Source organism: Vipera berus (genome assembly GCF_964194415.1).
Source record: "Vipera berus genome assembly, chromosome: Z".
NCBI classification, from domain to species: domain Eukaryota; kingdom Metazoa; phylum Chordata; class Lepidosauria; order Squamata; family Viperidae; genus Vipera; species Vipera berus.
The window spans coordinates 12,620,056-12,642,642 of NC_138205.1; the positions used below are offsets into that span (position 1 = coordinate 12,620,056).

General features: G+C 39.6%; 1 protein-coding gene across 1 annotated transcript in view; it reads right to left on the minus strand.

Moving 5' to 3' along the window:
- LOC308678644 (vomeronasal type-2 receptor 26-like) overlaps window positions 1-22,085 on the minus strand; it is a gene marked incomplete at both ends in the record, with an annotated part of 34,509 nt that extends 12,424 nt beyond the window's left edge. Inside the window, 5 exons of the mRNA XM_081345872.1 lie at window positions 16,018-16,144; window positions 18,327-18,872; window positions 19,415-19,700; window positions 20,669-20,855; window positions 22,004-22,085. Of these exons, the coding sequence (XP_081201998.1) occupies window positions 16,018-16,144; window positions 18,327-18,872; window positions 19,415-19,700; window positions 20,669-20,855; window positions 22,004-22,085 (1,228 nt within the window). The remainder of the gene's footprint in view (window positions 1-16,017; window positions 16,145-18,326; window positions 18,873-19,414; window positions 19,701-20,668; window positions 20,856-22,003) is intronic.
- Window positions 22,086-22,587: the final 502 nt, after the last annotated feature.

The window sequence follows — 22,587 nt, forward strand, 5'->3', positions numbered from 1 at the left end:
GCCATCCGGAGCTCGACCGGCGACCGATTCCATAAATCCGGGGCACCCACAGAGAAGGATCTCCCACAGATATATTTATTATATATATTTTCATATATTCTTCCAGAAATTGGGATGTTTATTGCAATACTTGGTTGTCCTTTGGTTGAATTCTACTATTTAAGATTGACATATGATGCTGTAGGATTTCTGAGAATCGTTCAGGCCACTTGGAGGTTTATCTGTGCCCTCTGGTCAACTGAATAGTGCGAATACATGAGGAACCTTTTTTTTTGTTATTGCTGAAAGGACTATGTTACAAACAGGAGATAGGTAGTGTCATATCCCTCTTCCTCTGCTGAGAGAGAGCTGTTCAGTTTTAATGTAGATGGGCTCTTTGACCCCTTTTGCAAACCAGCAATTCTCTCTGTCCATAATATGGACTTTGCTGTCTTCAAAAGAGTGGCCTTGTCATTCAACATCAGCTACCTCCTGTTTACAACATAGTCCTTTCAGCAGTTCCAAAAAGGTTCCACACCATTTGCACTATTCAGATGACCCTGAGGGCACAGATAAACCTTCAAGTGGCCTCAACAACTCTCAGAAAGAGTGCTAACAACCAGATGACGGCAAGGAATAAAAATCCTCCCATTTTGCTCCACTCAAACTGAAGAAACGTCTTGGAAGAGAAACAAAACATCTTCAAGGAAAAACAAAGAAAGTCCTGTTGCCTCTTGAAAAAGCACCTTTGGAACAACCATGACCTAGAAGACTAAGACTAGGAGCTAGCCAGGACAGTTGTTAGCTGGTTTGGAGCTGGGTTGGTTTTGTTCTCCTTTTTGGGCATTATAACATAATTTGTCCATTGCTTGGAGAATATAATATTAGTGAATAAGAAGAGAAAACGCTAGCCAACCAATTTTATTTCAGCATTTGTGGGAGGATTAATTCCCCTCTGGGAACATCTGCACACTACCTATTTTGTCCTTTTTTACTTTTCTTCTTTTTTTTTGCAACTTGTGGTTCCAGTAGTAGCACCCTTTGCAACTGTGCTTCATGAAGTGTTTGATGCCAATATGTCATACCAATAGAGGGTGACATATTCCCCATGTCACATGATGTGTCGCGAAATATCACACCTTTTTTTGCATTGCCGGAGCTGGGATGGGCGCAGCCTCCTCATGATGCAACCGGCCCATGGGCTGGCAGTTTAGCACCCCTGAACTACAGGGTCATTATTGCCCTCTGAGCTTGGTTGTTATTAAGTTACAAGACAAACACTCAAATAGCAGTCCAATCAGAACACCAGTAAGAATGCTCCCACCAATACTGACAAGGCAAGCCACCAATATATATATATAATGACAGCGAACCCTACTCCCTGCTAGTACTGAAGACATTGCGTAGTTTTATAATGAAAAGTCTGCAAGAAAGCAACCAAGCTCAGAGAGCACCAGGGTCCCCAAAGATCAATCCTGAGCTAGAAATATTATCTCCTATCAGCATGCTCAGCTAGAATCACATTATCTAATTCTTGCATGCTTTCTAAACAGATTAATGATATAAATCCACCTTGGAACCACAAGTCAGTAATGGACTTCTCTATATAATCAATATGATTCCCTTCACTTAGCAAAAGCCTGACTACACTGAAAGTTTCTGGTTCATCAAATGGCTCTGGAACTCTGGACTCTTCACAGCTTTCCCTAGCATCACACTTACAAAAGGAAGCACTGGAAAAAAAATATAGACATTGTAGCCTCTATATATTTGCATCTCATTTCTATCAATAAAACACTTGATATATTCCATAGACTATATCTTATCTCTGCTACTGTAGCCCCAACAAAGAATTAATTATTTAACTTCTATGCTGTTCATCTCACAACATAGAAATCTAGGTAGTTTACACATTCAATCAAATATACAAAACATTAAAACATTAAATGCAGACCATAAATTTGGCGGCCACCATTAGGGTTAAAGTAGCAGTTTCCCATCCCCAAATCTAATTATCAGCCTGGAGAGGAGCAAGTCTGGCTTTCAGCAACCATTACAAAACACACAGAAAGTAGGTCAGACATTAAGCAAGCAGTTAGACATTAAGCAAGTGAATTTAATTTAATTTAATTTAAGGCCAATACATTACAGTAACCATCTCCAAGATACCACCCTCCCATTGGGGCAGCCTTATATCCAACCCATTTCAGAAGACCAAAATGGTGGGTGGCTTATTCAATTAACTCATCAGTCGGCATTTAGAATTACCATATACCTGTCATACAAGTGCTGCAACACTCTATCTACTAAAACAGACTCATAACAATAGAATGTACTGTTTACACAGTTACCATACTCAGTTGAATTTCATAGAAAGAGATCATTATGCAAATTGGATACAAGCATGTACTGGATTTCTGATGGAATTTATTTGAATTTACTAGAATTATTTTTGTGCCAGAGATTTCATTGGTTTTGATACTGAGGAGAAAACACATGGCCAGCTTACCACAACCAATTTACCAACTCACTGCTTCCAACTCGCCATGATCAATTCATTGCACCCACCTCGCCATTGCCAACTCGCTGAAGGACAATTCAATAATTTAATTTAATTATTTAAAATAATTTATTTTAAAATATTTTGTCACATTTCATTTTGTCCCTCTTTCTTTAATACTTATCTTCCACCATTTCTTTGATATTATATCATTTTTGTCCCACAGCGAGTTGGCTATCTGACTGCTTTAGAAACAAATAATTGGCATTCCTTGTTTAAATGAAAGTCTCATTTGTACTTAATCACCACTTCTTTTACATGCTCAAGTGTGTATATAAATTTGGATGACCAGTAAAGAAAAAATTATAATTCAAATTTAATCTATATATTGAGTCAGAGATGTCTATCACATACTGAAATATCACAAAAATAATATTGTATTATCATTTATTTGTTTCTTTTACATGGTTTTATGCTTCCCATGTTTAATTGTCTTCCAGAAGTAAAAAAAAAAGTTTTGAATTACCCAAATCTCAGGGACAAGGTAGGCTTTACAACACATGAGCCCAATCTAACTGTACATTGCTCTCTGGCTTCAAAGGGCAAGTGAGGAAGATCTCCAACATGGACATACAAAGACTATCTTTCCTAAAACTTTCTTTTCATGAGCTGTTGTTTATTGTTCAGTTCGGGTCTGATCACTATGATAAAACACTTGGGGAAAAAGATACACATCAATAAGCCAGCACTAGAGGAGATCATGGAGAAGATCTCCACTGCCAGCACATATTTCCCCTTTGTGCTTAGATAGGTTGGAATAAAGCACAGCCAAACACTGCAGAAGACCAACATGCTGAAGGTGATGAACTTGGCTTCATTGAAACTGTCAGGTAACTTCCTAGCTAGAAAAGCAGCAGAGAAACTAACCAGAGCAAGAAAACCCATAAAACCCAAAACACAGCAGAACATGACTGAGTCTTCATTGCACTCCATGATGACTTCTTCAGACACGGAATGTGCATCAAAATCTGGATATGGTGGGGACATTATCAGCCACACAGCACAAAAACACACTTGTACAAGGGTGCAGGATAGAAGAATGAAACTGACCATTCTTCCTCCCACCCATTTCCTCAATTTGGAACCAGGTTTGGTGGCCATGAATGCTAGAACCACAACAAAGGTTTTGGCCAATATACAAGAAACTGCCACAGAAAAGATGAGCCCAAAAGCTGGTTGTCGAAGCAGACACACAATCTTTTCAGGTTTCCCAATGAATAGAAAGACACAAAGGAAGGAGAGGAGGAGGGAAACTAAGAGACTGTAGGTGAGATTCTGATTGTTGGCTTTGACAATGGGAGTGTCTTTGTGTTTCACAAAAATTGTTATTACCAAAGTTGTCATTAAAGAAAAGCAAAGAGAAAGAGCAGTCAGACTGATCCCCAAGGGTTCTTCATAGGACAAAAAGGTGATCCGCTTTGGAAGGCACATATTTTTTTCAGAATTTGGATATTGAACTTCTGGACATGGAGAGCATTCATGTATATCTGAAAAAGAATGCAGGGGAATTGATATAGGGAATTAGAATGTTGTGCCATCATGACCTAGACCCATTATATTTGAAAATGTCCTACCCTTCTCCTTTGATATTTTCCCTTCTGGACACAGGCGGCAATCATAGCAGCAAAAGGGCTCCCCTTCTTTCTTGGCCTTGCTGTATCCTGTCTCACAAGGATCATTACACAAAGATAAAGGTAATGCCTATCAATGAATGAAGATGAATGTTTTAAGATACAGATGGGGAAAGAAGTGCTTGGAGAGATACTGGTAATGTAGAATCAACAGAATAAAAATAGATTGATAAGCAGAAGCAGTATGATGACATAATTTTGAGATGCATTTTGTCTGAAATAATAATTAAATATCTACAATTATTTGACATCTATGACCTTGTGTAACCATCATCACCACTCTCCAAAGGTAATTTTGGTGCTGGCTAGTTAAAGAGCTTCCTCAACCACTCAAGTCACTAAACTGATGAAATCTAGTACACTGGATTGCAAGTTTTACTTGAAAACCATGAAAACTGTTACCCAGAATTAACAGCGGGCCAAAATAAAAAGTACAATAGTCTGTACAAACTAGTAGAAAAGTAAACATTCTTACAGATATTGTTTTCTTTCCCCAGGATGTTTGTTCCTAGGGTAGTCAGAAATTGCAGTCTAATCTAGATTCTAAAAGCTAACCTGATTAAAGCCTACTGGCCACGTGATGGAATCAACAGAGATATTGAAGAACTTGTCTGCTGAAGTTGTAGGATCTATCACTCCCACTTTGAGTCTAAGAAAGGACTGATTTGGAAATATGATCCAGTTGATAATATCATATCCACCAATGAATTCTCCATTTTTATCAAAGGAGATCTTTTCACCAACACTATTATTGAATCTGACACTTCTCAGGAAAAAATGAACCTGAAACAAAGAGACATTCAGAGATGAAAAAAGAGAGAACAGGACAGAGGGAGAGAGAAATAATTTATATATTCAAAGCATACATATGAATGTTTCTTTATGAATGTGCTCATATGATCACAATCCTGGAAGTCAGCAACTAGCCTGTATTTCTGACTGTCATGACATCCCACAGTTACTTGATTGCAATTTGCAATCTACAGTATCTTGCTGGCTTTCCACAAGCAAAGTCAATGGGGAAGCTAGAAGGAAATTGGAAGTTGTGATCACATGAAGTCCATGCTTAAAAAAACTATGCAGTCCTCACTTAACGATGTTAACTGGGGTCTGCCAGAACTGTTGTTGCTAAACCACATGGTCAAATGCACTTTATAACTGCATCACTTAACAACGGAAATTCAGATCTCAATTACCATCATTAAGTAAGGGTTGTCTGTAAAATTTACAATATAATGGAAGATAGGCTTACTTTTATAAAGTAAAATCTAAAAATAATTTAGGAAATAATTTTAGGAAACTATATTCTACCTAAGAAATAAAATCTCAGTACAGAAGTTAAGCAGTGGCAATTGAGGATGAAAGGGCAATGGCATTTCTTTTATTGGACGCATTAGAGTAGAAGCAGATTCAACATCGGCAGGAGTTGCTGGAATTTAAAATCCTACATTAATGATGAATTTGTTGGCTTAACTATCATCATTTAAAATCTATGATTGTTTTATCCTATGGGGGAACATATGTCTCACAAAAATTAGGCTCAAAATAACATCCCACCTTGGCCCTCTTTTATTAACCACCTGAAATATTAAAAACACCTTCACTCCTCTGGTTTCTCTTAGAATTGTATTCTGAAAACCATATAAGGCTGCTTTCATTCTTCTGCATCCATTTGCTCTAAAACTATGCATGTTTTGTTGTGAACAACTGGATTCAGACATACTGGTGGGTCTTAAATAGTCTGTGAAGAGGTCAGAACACTATGCCTCATAGAAAGGGAACATTTCAGCATGCTGAATCATGTTTGAGTAAGAGTTGCAATATCCTTAGAATGCAATATCCTTCCTCTTCCACACATGAATTGTATGGGAAGATAAGGACATGATTGTACTTTCAATAATCCATGAACTTTGACTAAATGCAAACATTTCAAATAAAGCATATATAACAAAAAAAGCTTCAGCATATCATGTAAAGGGAGTAAAATACCTCCTTCCATTTTTTTAATAGACAATTTATGAAACAGTGATGGAATGTAATAAGAAAGTGGAGTCCCAGCAGGGAGGGATTGCATTTCAGAAAAGTAAAAGACAATTCAGGTTGGATATTATGTCGGAGAGAAAGAGGAGGAAGATAACCCTTCCTAATAATTCACAGAGTAAATTGTAGATACAGATAGCAGACTGCTCAGATTGGCAAGATTTTATCTATAGATGTAAAACAAGAAGAAATCAGCTTAGAAGAATTACCATATGCCGTTCTTGGTTTTGGGCTTGAGAGACAGTTAATTCCATGGAGAGAAGCGTATTCTAAGAAATATTGCAGAATGCTATTTACAATTTTAATATCAGCATATGAATATTTTATAATTAGTTAATCCATTCTTACATCTAATGTCTGGGTTTTCAGAGGTCAATATCCCTGGATAATATTGTTTGCTAGAATTTATGGACACATGTTGCAGCTACAAATATGGTGGTTTCTGCACTACTCTGCTTACAAACTTACCTTCCACCACACTTGATTGTGAAAATGTTTCCTTCTTTCTTTCACCATTGTTGTTTCTCTAGATTTGGATAGAGAGAGAGATTGCAAAGCATGTGCCACAGCATAGACTGCATTGTAAATATTGTAACTCTGGCCACTCATGCATGTTTCAAACACAGATGTGGGGAGAGTTTCAAGCTTCTCCTGACCGGTACATTTTTTCTCAGACTCCTCCATTTTTGAGTTTGAGAAGAAACAACTGAATGCCTGTTCCCAAAAATCTTTCCGAAAATGATCATTCTGATCGTTGCTTGGATTTAGATTTTGAAGAAATTCCTGGAAGTTTTGGACATCTTTTGTGTGAACTGCAAAGGATAAAGCACCATGTAGAAAATGGATATCCCAAGATTTATGAACGGCAACTGAAGTGAAATCTGTCTGAGCTGTTATAAGCCAGATCTTATTCTTCTTTGGTGTATCCTCCACTTCTGAAAACTGGAGGAAAGTTCTCAGAACTGATAAGGACTGAATTTCACCATATAAGATTATCACATTGGTTGTGCTGTTCATGAGAACATGGTATATATGTAATCCTTCATCAATGGTATCAGTAAAATCACTGTAAATAGCTACATTTGGGAACTCTTCTATGAATTCAATACAGATGCCATGCTCGGAAAATGTTAAGAGCACCTCCTGAAGAAATTTCTCTCCTTTCTCATCCTTTACTACAAGAATTCCAATCCAGATCCATCTAAAATACAGCAATAACTGCAGGAGACCCTTGCGCTGGTGGTATTCATTCGGAAACATTTGTTGGAAGAAAACTACTTGAGTCTCTTTGTCCATGACAGGGGCAGAGCCATAGGTCAACTAAAGAATGATAAACATATGCAATTCCAAAAGTCTATGTGAGCCTCTGAAAACATTTACATTCATTTGAGTCTTTGGGTATTCTTATTCTTAGAAGAAATAAGAAACATTATGCAACTAGTTGTGTTTATTAGGAAATATCAGCCAAGTTGTCACTCTTCAGATATCAGCAAATATATATTTTTGGAAGTAGTCTTATAGTGAATATTTGAAATTGGAACCTTGGTTCAATGTCTGGAATTGTGGGATGTTTTGCTGGAACAAGTATCCTCGCCAAATATTTGGTTACAATTACTCATGGTGCTATTCTGCTCTTATCAAGCAAAAAATAATATCTAGTTATGTGAAAAGTCTCTCCTTTTTACAGAGAGAAAAACACAGACATCTAGGGAGGTACAGCAGAATAATAATGTATATTTGCAGCCCATCTTACCATAGGAACTTTGTAGATGCACAGCACAGTTGCCATGTGAAGACAGATGTCAGATGCCCCAAGGACAGCAGTCAAGGTTTTTTGGGCCCCACACTTGTAGTTAGGGATGAATTTTCCCTGAGTGAAAGGCAGTAACATTGAGGCAAAGTAAGTCCAGCCTGGACTAAAGTTGCTGTTAAAAATGTGGAAGCCCAGCGTGATGTTGGGTAGGATCTGGGAATTTTCATTGATCTCTTTTATAGTAAAGGCTAAAGCCAGAATATGCTGGTAATTCTGAAAAACTATTCTGTAAAACAATTAAAAAATCATTAAGAAAGGTCTGCTTCATATTATGGCACTTGTAATCATTCAGTACAACACACATATGTAGAATGACCCACTATCAAATAACAGCTTTTAAGAATAACTTATATGCAGAAGGAAATTGCTAAATTGTAGCACCATAAATATCAAATGAGAAAACTGATCATGGGAAATATGTGCTTCCCCTTTCTTAATGATAGTAACAGCTTCATAAATTAAGCCACATTCCTGTATATTAATAGATATTTAGATGTGATGTGTTATAAATGGAGATTTGATTGCCATTTCAACATTACCTATTTTAGATGTTTATTTCTGGAATTTTTGCCATTAGAGGAAACATTTCAAGCTTCAGGTAATATACCAGCAAGGTTCAGAGTTTGACAATAAATTAATGATGTACTTACATAAGTCCATCATGAAATCCCTGAGAAGGATCTTGAATAAATTTAATGGGATTAGAAGATGCAAAGAAGGCAGAAATAATGCCAGCAATATTAATGTCTCCAAACTGATGATAGGTATGCTGAATAGGAAGAGGCTGATGAAAGTCACATTGAAGGCCAGGATCCTTACACATCACTTCAGGCAATACTATCAACAGTAACTCCACGAATACTAACATCTTCCTTGAGTGTCTTCTTTCTGGGTGCAAATGCCTCTCTCTGCCACAAGTTATTTGAAGTGGATCAGGCTGACCTGCCTTCTTGAGATGTTCTTCAGACATAAATAGTGTGTGCAACATACTATCATGGGTTGGAATATCATTGGGAGAATAAATACCATCTTTCAGTGTCAGTTCTTCCTATTTTCATGAAGTCCCATAGGATTTGGAAGAGACAAACTGGCTAATTTCTTAATGATAATAAGACAGTCACATATGTAAACATCTTCAGAACATTTGAGGCCCCGCAGAGGCAGGAATGCATGAGCTGCAAGACTAAAATAAAATCATTAGATCCATAAATCAAAACAGAGATGTAAATATATGTATGGCTAAAAGCATAGATCTATTCTATTCTATTCTATTCTATTCTATTCTATTCTATTCTATTCTATTCTATTCTATTCTATTCTATTCTATTCTATTCTATTCTATTCTATTGTATTCTATTCTATTCTATTCTATTCTATTCTTCCACTACACTAAACTACGCTATTCTCCATTCTATAGTCTCCGTTCCATTGTAATTATGTTCATGTATTCTTACAGAAATTTGGATGCTTATTGCAATACTTAGTTGTTATGTTGTTGAATTCTACTCTTCAAGTTTGCATATGATGCAGTAGGATGCTAATTTTTGAAGACTTCATTGGAAAGCAGAGGAATGACAATGTGGTAAGCATACAGTAGAGTGAAGATTGGTTTAGTAGATACAGAACAGAGGGGAAAAATCAGCTTTGGAAAGGGCTCAAACCCTTGCTCTCTTCATATAATATTATAAGTACAACGCAACTTACAACTGTTTTACTCCTTGCTACTCACCTTACAATTTTAATTGAGTGCAGAATCAAGATGATTAGTCCAGCAAAGAAGGTCATAAATGATGTTTTCATGACTTTGAGATGTAGCAAGCACTCATAAATGTGGGCTCATTGCTGAGCATTCAAAATGTGATCCTGTCACCACAGGAGTTAAGTAATCCTGGAGATGTCCATTGTAACTTTGAACTGTCACTAAGAAATTGTAACTTGCTTTTAGTTGCAGGTGTCAGTGGTCAATGAAGGAAGTGGGTAGTTTTTTTGCCACAATCTTTCAATCCAATACCCTTCATGTTTATGAAAACAGCACTGAGCGACTTCAGGAGGTATAACGTACTTGGCAGAAAGTTGGAGCAGTTGCACCTCTGGTGGAATTTATTTGAATTTACTAGATTTATTTTTGTGTCAGAGATTTCATTGGAGAAAACACATTGCCAGCTGGGAGATCTTTTAAATTTACCCCATGTTTTAATAGAAAAACAAAACAACAGAGGTGACCTTGGAAGTTTTCTATTCAAATCCCCTGCTCAAAAAGGAAATCCTATAATATTTTTTAGGTGACTACTAAACATGTTATGCTTAGGAGAATTCCCTCTATCTGATTGCTTCAGAAACAATTCATAGGCTTTCTGTAATGTATTGGGCCTTGTTTAAATGAGTGTACCATGTGGGTTTTGAATGCTGGAAGATTGCTTAAGCAAGAAGCTGGCTAACAGCCCAGCTGCTCAGACAGCCTGTCTCCAGGGCTGCCATTGGTTGCCTCTAGGGTGGCAATAGGTTGATTTAAACCTATTGGCTCCCACCTAGAGGCCAGGGTATAAATAGCTGCATTTGCAGCCCTGTTTCATAGTTCAGTTCTTGACCTTCAATAAAAGCATGTTCCTGCCTGAACTCACTCACCTCGTCTCTTTCTTCAAGAAAAGAACCCAGTACATAACACTGGCGACAAAGGTGGGATCCTGCTCTTTCCGAAGAGCTGAGAGTCACTAGGGGGTGAGGCCAGCAAGCGCCTGGCAGGGAAAGTGATTCCCCCCCTCGGTTGGCCTAGCACAGCCACGCTAGTGACCACGAGCCCTGCAGACCAGTCCCTGGGCCTACAGAGGAGCAGGACAAAAAGATGACGAGCCCCAGCCATGAAGACTTCCTGAGATGGCAAAGGTCGGAAAGCTGGAAGAATTCAATGTAACTCACCCAGACAGATGGTCTTCATGCATTTCCAGGGTCAAGAACTATCTCCGCACTAACCAAGTTGCCGAAGACGAAGGCTGCAACACTCCTGTGCATTTGCAGCCCCGCAACATTCGACATTGCAGAGAATTTGGTCACACTGACACAGCTGGAGTCCGTAACGTTCATGAAGTTGAAGAAACAGCTGGGTGACCATTTCTAGCCCAAGCTTTCAGTCATACTAGGAGGCATGCATTCAACAAAAGGTTCAACAGCTGGGTGAAACAGCTTCTGAGTTCATTGCAGCTTTGAGGCAAGCTTCATGCCTGTGCCAGTTCACTGATTTAGAGGAGAAGCTTTGAGACTGACTCGTCTGTGGCCTTAGTAACAGAGAGCTACAACAGAAGCTCTTTGCCAAAGAGACTTTATCACTCCCAGACGTGTTGAAGGAGATCATGGCAGACAAAGCTGCTGGCGGGGCCGTGAAAGCCATGCGGCCCACCAAAAGCATGCAGCATGAGGAGGCTGTTCATCACGAGGACGCCGAATACGCAGAAGACTCTGACAGCAGCCATGAAGTGGACAAGCTTCAATGGCACAATGATCAACAATGGCGCAGCGACCAAAAACAAGGGACTACTTACAAGGCAAGTCCTTTCTCTCGATGTCCGGGTTGTGGTGGCCACCACCAACAAATGGGCAGCCACAGGGCCTGCGGGAAGACCAGCCACATCGCTTCAGTCTGCAGAGGTCACCAGAGGGACTGCCAAGTGGACCGCCAATCAGACATTCCAATTAGGAGAGGTAGCAGGGCCCCATGACAATTTAGCATAGGGTTTTGCTCCACCCACAGGAGCGTTTGCCGCATGGGAGCTCACCGCCCCATTACGCTGAAATTTTGAATTCAGGTCGAGCTGCAAATGTCCATCATTTCATTTGATACATTCCGGTTCATCTGCAACCACAGCAAGAGGTGGGCCAAGCTTAAGCCATCTGACATCATCCTGACCAATTTTCAAAATTCTCAAGTCGCCGTCAAGGGCAAAGCCACACTGGCTGTTAAATTTAAGGGGTTTTTAGGGCCTCTGGATGTTATTATAGTGGAGGGTCAGTGAACCAGCCTAACAGGACTTGATTGGTTTGATGCACTAGGCATCTAGGTCACTGGCATCAACTGGACACAAACCATGGACTTAGCGTCAGTATGCAAGGAGTTTGCAGATGTTTTTGACACAAGCCTGGGAATGTACAAGATAGCCTTTAAACTTGATCCTGCTGTAATGCCTATCAGTATTAAGTGCTGCAGTGTGCCATTTGCTCTTAAACACAAGATAGATGCTGAGTTGGACAAGCTAGTTGAACAGGGGGTACTACAGCCCATAGGGACGTAGTGGCTCAGTGGGTTAGCACACTGAGCCTGTCGATCAGAAGGTCAGCAGTTTGGCGGGTCGAATCCAGAGTGCCGCGTAATAGAGTGAGCGCCTGTTACTCGTCCCAGCTCCTGCCAACCTAGCAGTTCAAAAGCACGTAAAAATGCAAGTAGAAAAATAGGGACCACTACGGTTGGAAGGTAACAGCGTTCTGTGCACCTTTGGCGTCTAGTCATGCCGGCCACATGACCACGGAGACGTCCTCGGACAAACACTGGCTCTTCGGCTTTGAAACGAAGATGAGCACCGGCCCCTAGAGTCGGAAACGACTAGCACACATGTGCGGGGGAACCTTTACTTTTACCTTATACAGCCCATAGATGGGGGTGAATGGGAAACCCCAATTGTCACACCACTAAAAACCAACAGGGAGGTCAGGATTTGCCCTGATTACAAGTGCACGATTAATCGGGCACTCAAGCAGCACACGTACCCAGTGCCAGTCATGAGCCACATCCTGGCATCACTGCAAGGAGGTACCATTTTCGCAAAATTAGATTTGGCACAGGCCTATCAACAGCTACCTGTGGATGAAGCCACAGCTGCTGCACAGACTATTGTAACACACAGGGGGGCTTTTAAACTAAAGCGCCTCCAATTTGGGGTTAGTGTAGCATCTGGCATTTTTCGTGTTATGGAGCGTACACTCAAGGGCATTTCGGGGGTCTGCCCCTACTTCGACGATGTGCTCATCATCAGTGAGCCCACTGAGGTGCTTGGAAGGAGGCTCAAGGCCATCCTTCAACAGTTCTGTGAAGCAGGCCTCAAACTTAAAAGGAATAAGTGTAGCATAGGGGTCCCCTCAACTGAGTTCCTGGGTTTCCGTATCGATGCCGATGGCATCCACCCTGCCGAGTCCAAGCTGAAAACCATTCAGCTGGCACCTACTCCCAGGAGAGCTTCAGGCATTCCTGGGCCTCCTAAATTTTTACCATGTGTTCCTTCCTAACAAGGCCACAGTGGCAGAGCCATTACACTGGATCTTGGATAAAGACACCCCATGGAAATGGACCAAGGTCCATGAAAGCAGTTTTAAGGCAGTAAAGTCACTTGTTGTTGTTGTTAGCTGCAACCCATCGCAACCCCATGGACAATGTTCCTCCAGGCCTTCCTGTCCTCTACTATCTTCTGGAGTCCATTTAAGCTCACGCCTACTGCTTCAGTGACTCCATCCAGCCACCTCATTCTCTGTCATCCCTCAAAGTATTTAAGTTTCAACTTCATGATCTGGCCTTCTAAAGAGCAGTCAGGGTTGATCTCCTCTAGGACTAACCAGTTTGATTGCCTTGCAGTCCAAGGGACTCGCAGGAGTCTTCTCCAGCACCAGTAAAGTCACTACTGTCTTCCAATTCAGTGCTCACTTACTTTAAAGTCATTGCCTGTATGCCTTGCGTGTGATGCATCCCCTTATGGGGTAGGAGCTGTTTTAAGTCACTTGGAAAGTGTTGGGACTAAAGTCCCAATTGCCTATTACTCTAGGACATTGTCCTCTGCTGAGCGCAATTATGTACAAATTGACAAGGAGGCCTTCTTGAGGACTAACCTCATTAGGCATGCTACATTGGCTCCTTTTCACCCTTCGAGTAATGTGCAGGCCAAATGGATGATGCGCCCTACAAAGGAGTCGTTCAAGTGCATATTATCTGGGGATTGGCACCACAGGCTGGCTGATTTTTTGCTTTGCCAGCATACTACACCTTGCACAGCAACAGACAAGAGCCCAGCAGAGCTTCGCTGGGGAAGAAGGCTCATCACTAAACTGGACAGGCTGCACCCAGAATGGGTGGCAGCAGATGCCTCTCACCCAAGGCCTCCGAGGGGGTTGCAAGTGGGTGATGGGGTGTGGGCCTGGAACTATGGCCATGGGAACTTGTGGGTGCCAGGCCAAATCATTAAAATCTCGGGCCCTCTCTCATACGAAGTGACTCTGGATGGTGGGCGAGTTGTTCGCCACCATATTGATCAGCTGCAGAAGCAGTTCCCAGAATGGCCACAAAGTGAGGACCTCACCACAGGTCCACTCCTAGAGCCAGAAACCAGCAGCCAAGCGGGACAATTCACATGCTCTGAGGACCCTAGCAGTCAGAGCAATGGGGAGGTGGTCCTACATGGGCAAAGCCCGGGAGTGCAACATGGGTCCCACGATGGGGAAATTCAACCTGACCAATACAGCTGCTGTGCTAACTCTAATCCAACAATGGACTTTGGCTTGTGCCGACCTGGAATGGCCAGCCAGAGCAATTCGAGTCAGCCTGACTCTCATGAACTCACTCGCCTCGTCTCTTCCTTCAAGAAAAGAACCCAGTACACAACACTTTCCATATTTAAACAAAAGCCTTATTTATATTTAACCCTATTATAGGGTCCATATGAATTAAGGTGACCAGTACAGACAAATTTATTATTCATATTTATCCTATATATTTAGTCAGAGCTCAACATCACATACTGAAATATGTCAATAAATCAATTTGAACATTTATTTATTTATACATATATTTTTATGATCCCTATTTAAAATTAACTTCCAGAAGAAAAAAGCTATCCAAATATCAGGTACAGGAAAAGTACTGAAACATAGCAAATCAAATCTAACTGCACATTGTTCTCTATCTTAAATGTACAAGTGGAACAGATCTACAAAATCTACATATAAAGGATATAAGGCAAATGGAAAGAGTGGTTAAAACTTTTTCTTCATAACCTGATATTTATTGTTCAGTTCAGGTCTCATCACAATGATAAAACACTTGGGAAGGAAGATGCACACCAATAATCCAGCACTGGAGGAGATCATGGAGAAGATCTCCACTGCCACCACATATTTCCCCCTTGTGCTTAAATAGGTTGGAATAAAGCACAGCCAAACACTGCAGAAGACCAACATGCTGAAGGTGATGAATTTGGCTTCATTGAAACTGTCAGGCAACTTCCTAGCTAGAAAAGCAGCAGAAAAGCTGACCAGAGCAAGAAAACCCATAAAACCTAAAACACAGTAGAAGATGACTGAGTCTTCATTACACTCCAGGATCAGTTCTTCAGATATTGACTGCATATCAAAATAGGGGTACGGTGGGGATGTTGTCAGCCACACGGTGTAAAAACATATTTGAACAAGGGAACAGGATAGTAAAATGAAAGTGACCATTCTTCCCCCAACCCATTTCCTCAATTTGGAACCAGGTTTGGTGGCCAAGAATGCTAGAATCACAACAAAGGTTTTGGCCAATATGCAAGAAACTGCCACAGAAAAGATTAGGCCAAAATATGGTTGTCGAAGGAGACATACAATCTTATCAGGTCTCCCAATAAATAGAAAGACACAAAGGAAAGACAGGAAGAGGCAAACTAGGAGTGTATAAGTGAGATTTCGGTTGTTGGCTTTGACAATTGGGGTGTCTTTATGTTTTACAAAGATTGTGATTACCAAAGTTGTCTTTAATGAAAAACAAAGAGAAAGAATAGTCAGACTGATCCCCAAAGGTTCTTCATAGGACAAAAATGAGATCCGCTTTGGAATGCACATATTTCGCTGGAGGTTTGGATAATGATCATCTGGACATGGAGAGCAGTCATCCATGTCTGAAAAAGAACACATGGAATTGATATAGTGCATTATAGACAGTGTTCTATCCTTATGGCTTACTCCCATTATATTTGGAAATGTCCTACCCTTCTCCTTTGAAATTTTCCCCTCTGGACATAGACGGCAATCATAGCAGCAAAAGAACTCCCCTTCTTTCTTGGTCTTGCTGTGTCCTGTCTCACAAGGATCATTACACAAAGATAAAGGTAATGCCTATCAATGAATGAAGAATAATATTTTAAGATATAGAATGGAAAGAAAGTGCTTGGAGTGATACTGTGAGTGTAGAAACAACAGGAAAAAAAAGATTGATAAGCAGAAGTGAGGTGATGACATCACTTTAGAGCATTTGGTCCAAAATAATCATTCTTTAAATATCTACAGTTATTGGTATTGATGGCTTTCTATATCCATCATCAAAGACAATTTCTGTACTGATTACTTAAAGATGGTTTTCTCAACCTATGAATTTTGAAATCTCCAGACTGATGAATCTAGTACACTGCCTTGAAAAACATTGTCCATAATTAACAGAGGGCCAAAGTAAATGGTACAATATTCAATACCAACTACAGATAATGTTTCCTTCCTCAGGACATTTGTACTTAAGACTAGTTGGAGATGATGCTCTGAGACTTTCATCAATAAAGGCATTTTTATGCTATATAAATAAAGGCAGATCAATTTAGATTCAAACAGCTAACCTGATTTAAGCCTACTGGCCATGTGATAGAATCTACAGAAATATTGAAGAACTTGTTTGCTGGAGCTGTGGGATCTATCACTCCAACTTTGACCCTAAGAAAGGACTGGTTTGGGAATGTGATCCAATTGATAATGTCAAATCCACCAATAAATTTTCCATTTTTATCAAAGGAGATCTTTTCACCAACACTGTTGTTGAATCTGACACTTCTCAGAAAAGAATGAATCTGAAATACAGAGACAGTCAGAGGAGAAAAGGACAGAGTTCAAAACATATCTCTGATGTTTCTTTAAACAAAAGCAAATATAAACATTTTTAAAAATTTTAATTTTAGGCCAGTGTTAAACAAATAACATAACAATCATTCCAGAATAGAGGTAGATGTACAATATCAGATTACTGAAATGAAATTAACATAGAATTTCAATAAATAAATAAACCCAGTGGGGAAAAAATAAAACTAGGTAGTTTCATTTCTAAAGCTACTTAATCCAGATTACTTTTGATAAATATATAAGAAATACTAAGATGTATAAGGCTATAAAAGTTTAATACTATTCTTACTTATAAAGAGTCTTATACTTGCTATAACCATGCTAAAGTATGACTGAAATATTGCAGCTACAATACAACAAACTAGGAGCAAGAAAATAACAATATAAAAGAAATTGTAATTGGAAAAAGTATACACAATATGTATGTACGTATGTACGTATACCCACCCACCTGCAAATACACACACTCAAGTATACTTTTTAGTTACATTATATTTTTATCTTCTTATTGATTCACATATTTGTATACATTATCCTATACTTAAAGGAAAAGATAAGAGTCTCTGAGGATTTTACTCTGCTAGTTGTTACCAGGGGTGATGCCCATCTCCATTTCAAGGGTCATTGGGCCAGCACTATCCAAAGACAATGTCTATGGTCATATGGCCAGCATGACATCATGGAGTACTGAAGTATATATCTACTTAAAATTGCATGCCTTCAAACTGTTAGGGAGGTTTGGCGAGGACAGGAGTTCACCCCATTGCTTGATGCTCAGGTCTTTATTCAATCATGGCTCACATAAAGAACTGGGCTACAAAGTGTGATAAGCTAATTCCTGGCCATCTAGCAAAAAACGAAGGAAATCAGGCTCCTCTCCCGACCCAGCTAACAGGTTGTGAATGGGGAAATATCTGTGTCTCTAAATGTCTTTGGAGATTCTCAATCATCCAGGTCATGGTTGTCGGAAAGGTGTTTTTTTCAAGATGCAACTGGACTTTCTTGTTTTTCTTTGAAGATGTTTCACTTCTCATCCAAGAAACTTTACAGCTCTAAGAGATGTGGCTGTAATTTTATAGAATTCCATTAAATTTTTTTCAATACAAGTGTATAAATATTTCAGTTGGTTAATCCTTTCCTACACCTCATTTTTCACCAAATGTCTATAGCCCAAGAGAATATTATTGATTAGAGCTTATGTAGAGATGTTGCATCTACAGATATGGTGGTTTACACATTATTCTACTTACAGACTTACCTGCCACCACACTTGATTGTGAAACTGTTTCCTTCCTTCTTTTGCTATTGTTTTTCCCCTGGATTTGACTATATAAAGAGATTGTAAAGCATGTGCCACAGCATAGACTGCATTGTAAATATTGTAACTCTGGCCACTCATGTGTGTTTCAAATACCGATGTGGGAAGGGTCTCAAGCCTCTCCAGTCCAGTACATTTTTTCTCAGACTTCTCCATTTTTGAGTTTGCAAAGAAGCAATCAAATGCCTGTTCCCAAAAATCTTTCCGAAAATGATCATGTTGGTTGTTGTTTGGATTTAAGTTTTGAAGAAATTCCTGGAAGTCCTGGACATCCTTTGTGTGAGCTGCAAAGGATAAAGCACCATGTAGGAAATGGATATCCAAAGATTTATGAACGACAATAGAGGTGTAATCTGTCTGAACAGTTATAAGCCAGATCTTATTCTTCCTTGGTATATCCTCCACTTCTGAAAACTGGAGGAAAGATCTCAGAGTTGCTAAGGACTGGATTTCACTATATAAAATTATCACATTGGCTGTGCTGTTCATGAGAACGTGGTATATATGTAATCCTTCATCAATGGTATCAGTAAAATCACTGTAAATAGCTACATTTGGGAACTCTGCTATGAATTCAATGCAGATACCATGCTCAAAAAATGTTGGGAGCATCTCCTCGAGAAATTTCTCTCCTTTCTCATCCTTTACTACAAGAATTCCAATCCATATCCATCTAAAATACAGCAATAACTGCAGGAGGCCCTTATGTTGGTGGGATTCATCTGGAAACATTTGTTGGAAGAAAGCTGCTTGAGTCTCTTTATCCATGACAGGAGCAGGGCCATAGGTCAACTAGAGGAAGACAAACATATGGAATTCCAAAGGTCTGTGTGAGTCTCTGAAAACATTTGAGTCTTTGGGTGCCCTTGTTCTTATAGAGTAAAACATTTATTTAGGAATATCAACCAAGATATTCTTCTTAGGGTATCCATAAATGCCTTTCTCTGGAAATAGTCTCATTATGAATAATTGAAATTTGAAACTTAATTCAGAGTCTGAAATTGGGGTGTGTTTTTCTGTGGCAAACATCACCACTATCTGTTCAGAGTTACAATTATTGATGTTGCTATACTGATCCTAGCAAGCAAAATATATATATATAGCAAGAGATATGAATGTTCTCTCCTTTTTAGAAAGAGAAAATACAGACAAAATGATAAGTTATATCTTCAACTCATCTTTACCTGAGGAAATTTGTAGATGCACAATATAGTTGCCATGTGAAGGGAGATGTCAGGTGCCCCAATGACTGCAGCCAGCGTTTTTGGGACTCCACATTTGTAGTTAGGGATGAATTTACCCTGAGTGAAAGGCAGAAGCATTGAGGCGAAGTATGTCAAGCTTGGACTAAAATTGTTATTAAAGATTTGGAAGCCCAGTGTGACATTGGGTAGAATCTGGAGATTTTCATTGATCTCTTTTAGAGTAAAAACTAAGGCCAGGATATGTTGGTAATTCTGAAAAATTACTCTGTAAAAAAATAAAGACAAAAATGCATGTAGAAATGTCTGCTTCATCTTATGGTACTTCCAACCCTTCAGTACAATACACTTTACGGAATGAGTTTTAGTGTTATATCTTTACTGTTTAATTCAGATCCAGGAAGATGCAAAGCATAATACTAGTACATATATACCTCTACAGGTATATATGTAGATTATTTTTTAAAGCAAACCTATGCTGAAATTGGAAGCACTATTTCTGAAAACATGAAAAATGTCCAATATCCAACCCCAATGTTTAATAGTTTATAAATTGCTGAATTGCAGAAATATCAAATTTAAAAAATTATCATGGGAAATATCCCCCCTTTCTTATTGGTAGTTGCATCTTCATAAATTATGGTATACATTATAGATAGATAGATAGATAGATAGATAGATAGATAGATAGATAGATAGATAGATAGATAGATAGATAGACAGACAGACAGACAGACAGACAGACATAGATATAGATATAGATATAGATATAGATATAGATATAGATATAGATATAGATATAGATATAGATATAGATATAGATATACTGTAGATATAGATATAGATATAGGTCTTGGTGTATTCAGGTGTTTTCCCGTGTAAGATTGAGGGTGTCTTGGCGACATTTCGACCAGGTCCCACTCGTCATCTTCAGGCTGGTGTTTTCAGCTTCGTGCTTGTGCAAAGCACGAAGCTGAAGACACCAGCCTGAAGATGACGAGTGGGACCTCATAGAAACGTCGCCAAGACAACCTCAATCTTACACAGGAAAAGACCCGAATATGCCATACCTGTACATACCTGTACCCGTGAAAATCTATGAATGTGTCTGTGTGTCTGTGTGTCTTATAAAGGTGTTTCTTTCTGGAGGTTTTGTCAGTAGAGGAGAACATTTCAAGCATACTGTGCTTTAACTACAATGTCCAGAGCATGACAGTAAATTGATGATGTACTTACACAACGTCATTTAGAAATCCCTGAAAAGGATGTTGACTGAAATCGATGGGATTAGAAAATGTAAAGAATGCAGAAATAATACCAGCAACATTAATGTCTCCAAGCTGATGATATGTGTGCTGAATAGGAAGAGGCTCATCGAAGTCACAGTGAGGACTAAGATCCTTGCACACCACTTCAGACAATCCTATTAACAGTAACTCCATAAATACCAAGATCTTGCATGAATGTCTTCTTTCTGTGAACCAATGCCTCTGTCTGCAAGAAGATCTTTGAAGTAAATCAAAATGACTTCTCTTCTTAAGATGTTTTTCAGGCAGAACTAGAGAAGGAATCATACTATCAAATTCACTCAGAGAGTTTTGGAGCTCCCAGCCATGGGTTGGACTGGGGACAATAAATAGCATCTGTTAAGTCGTGAGCTCTTAGGTGCAGGAAGGAAGACACGAGGCTGAGTACAAGATAACTCATTCTTTATTCTTGCTAGAACTGTACTGAAGCTTGGGCTGCAACCATCCACAATATATAGTCTAGCCCTTAGGCGGCAGCCAATAGGTTTGAACCCACTCTTGCCGCCTGGGGCTAGCCAATTACAGGACCGGAGACGGCTAGTCTAGGTTACTGGGGAGCTGTTAGCCACTCCAGCAATGCATGTTGTGTAACACCACAAGCCCAGTACATAACAGCATCCTTCAAGGTCAGTCAGTTCCTCCTTTTTCCATGGAGTCTCATAGGATTTGCAAGAGACATACTGGTTAATTCGATAATGATCATGAGACAGTCACATATGTGAACACCTTCAAAACATTTAGGGCCTCCAGAAGAGGAACCCAGGAGCCACAAGACAGAAATAAAATCATTAAAACCTTATAGCAAAGTATAGGCATTGATATAGATTCGTTCTTTTCTGTTTTGTTCTCCCATTACACTAAACTAAACTATTCCACTCTCTATTATACTCCATTCCATTATAATTACAGGTAGTCATCAAGATACAACTGCAATGGGCCTTATCCATTATAGTCACATGTCATGGCTGTTATTAGATGACACATGTCACTTAACACCCTCCCCCATCTCTGCTCACTCCAATGAAACATAAAATGAATGTGTGGATCATTAAGTGAAGTGTAGGTTGCCTCCTGGGTGGTGGAGGCTGTTAGAAACCTACTACAGGTTCAGGTCCACCTGCCCTGGCCCTCTGAAGGCCTCTCCACCCCTGAAATAACCCATGCTCTACTTCCCACCCCTTGAGTCCATTCAGGCCTTCTCCCGCTCCCATCAGTTTCTCTGAGGCCTTAGGCCTAATTCCTACCAAACACTTTTTCTCCTCACCTTTTGAAGAACTCTGAGAACTTTCAGAGGACTGCACTTCCTTTTTTGTGGCTGCATGGCATGGTAGCACATTTTGTCGCATTCAGGCCATTGCTACATGGTCCAGGGATAAACTCATTCATTTTGCTGCCTGAACAAACTCTGCACTCTGCAGCATTCAGAAATTTCTGCAGCACTTTAAGGCAAATGAATGAAGCACCTTGTCTGGTGGCCACCATTTTGTCCCCTGCCTATTTATAGGTGGGTACAAAATGGCGGCCATATTCAGACTGCTGCACAGTCCAGAGATAAACTACTTTGTTCACCTGCCTTAACAAGGTCTCCACAGTCTGGTGGCTGCCATTTTGTCCCACTCACAAATGGACAGGACAAAATTTGGATCATTGCCATATGGCCTGGAGGCAAAAAAAAAACCTGGCTTCCTTCCACAACATGAGGTCCAGAGAGCTTCTGAAAGTAAATGGGAGAGAGCATGATGGGCAATTGGGGAACAGGCCCAACTGGGGTTACAGCTGTAATAATTTTTGTTTCATGAAGGTTATTATTACCAAAAAAATTGTCATTAAAGCAAAACAAAGAGAAAG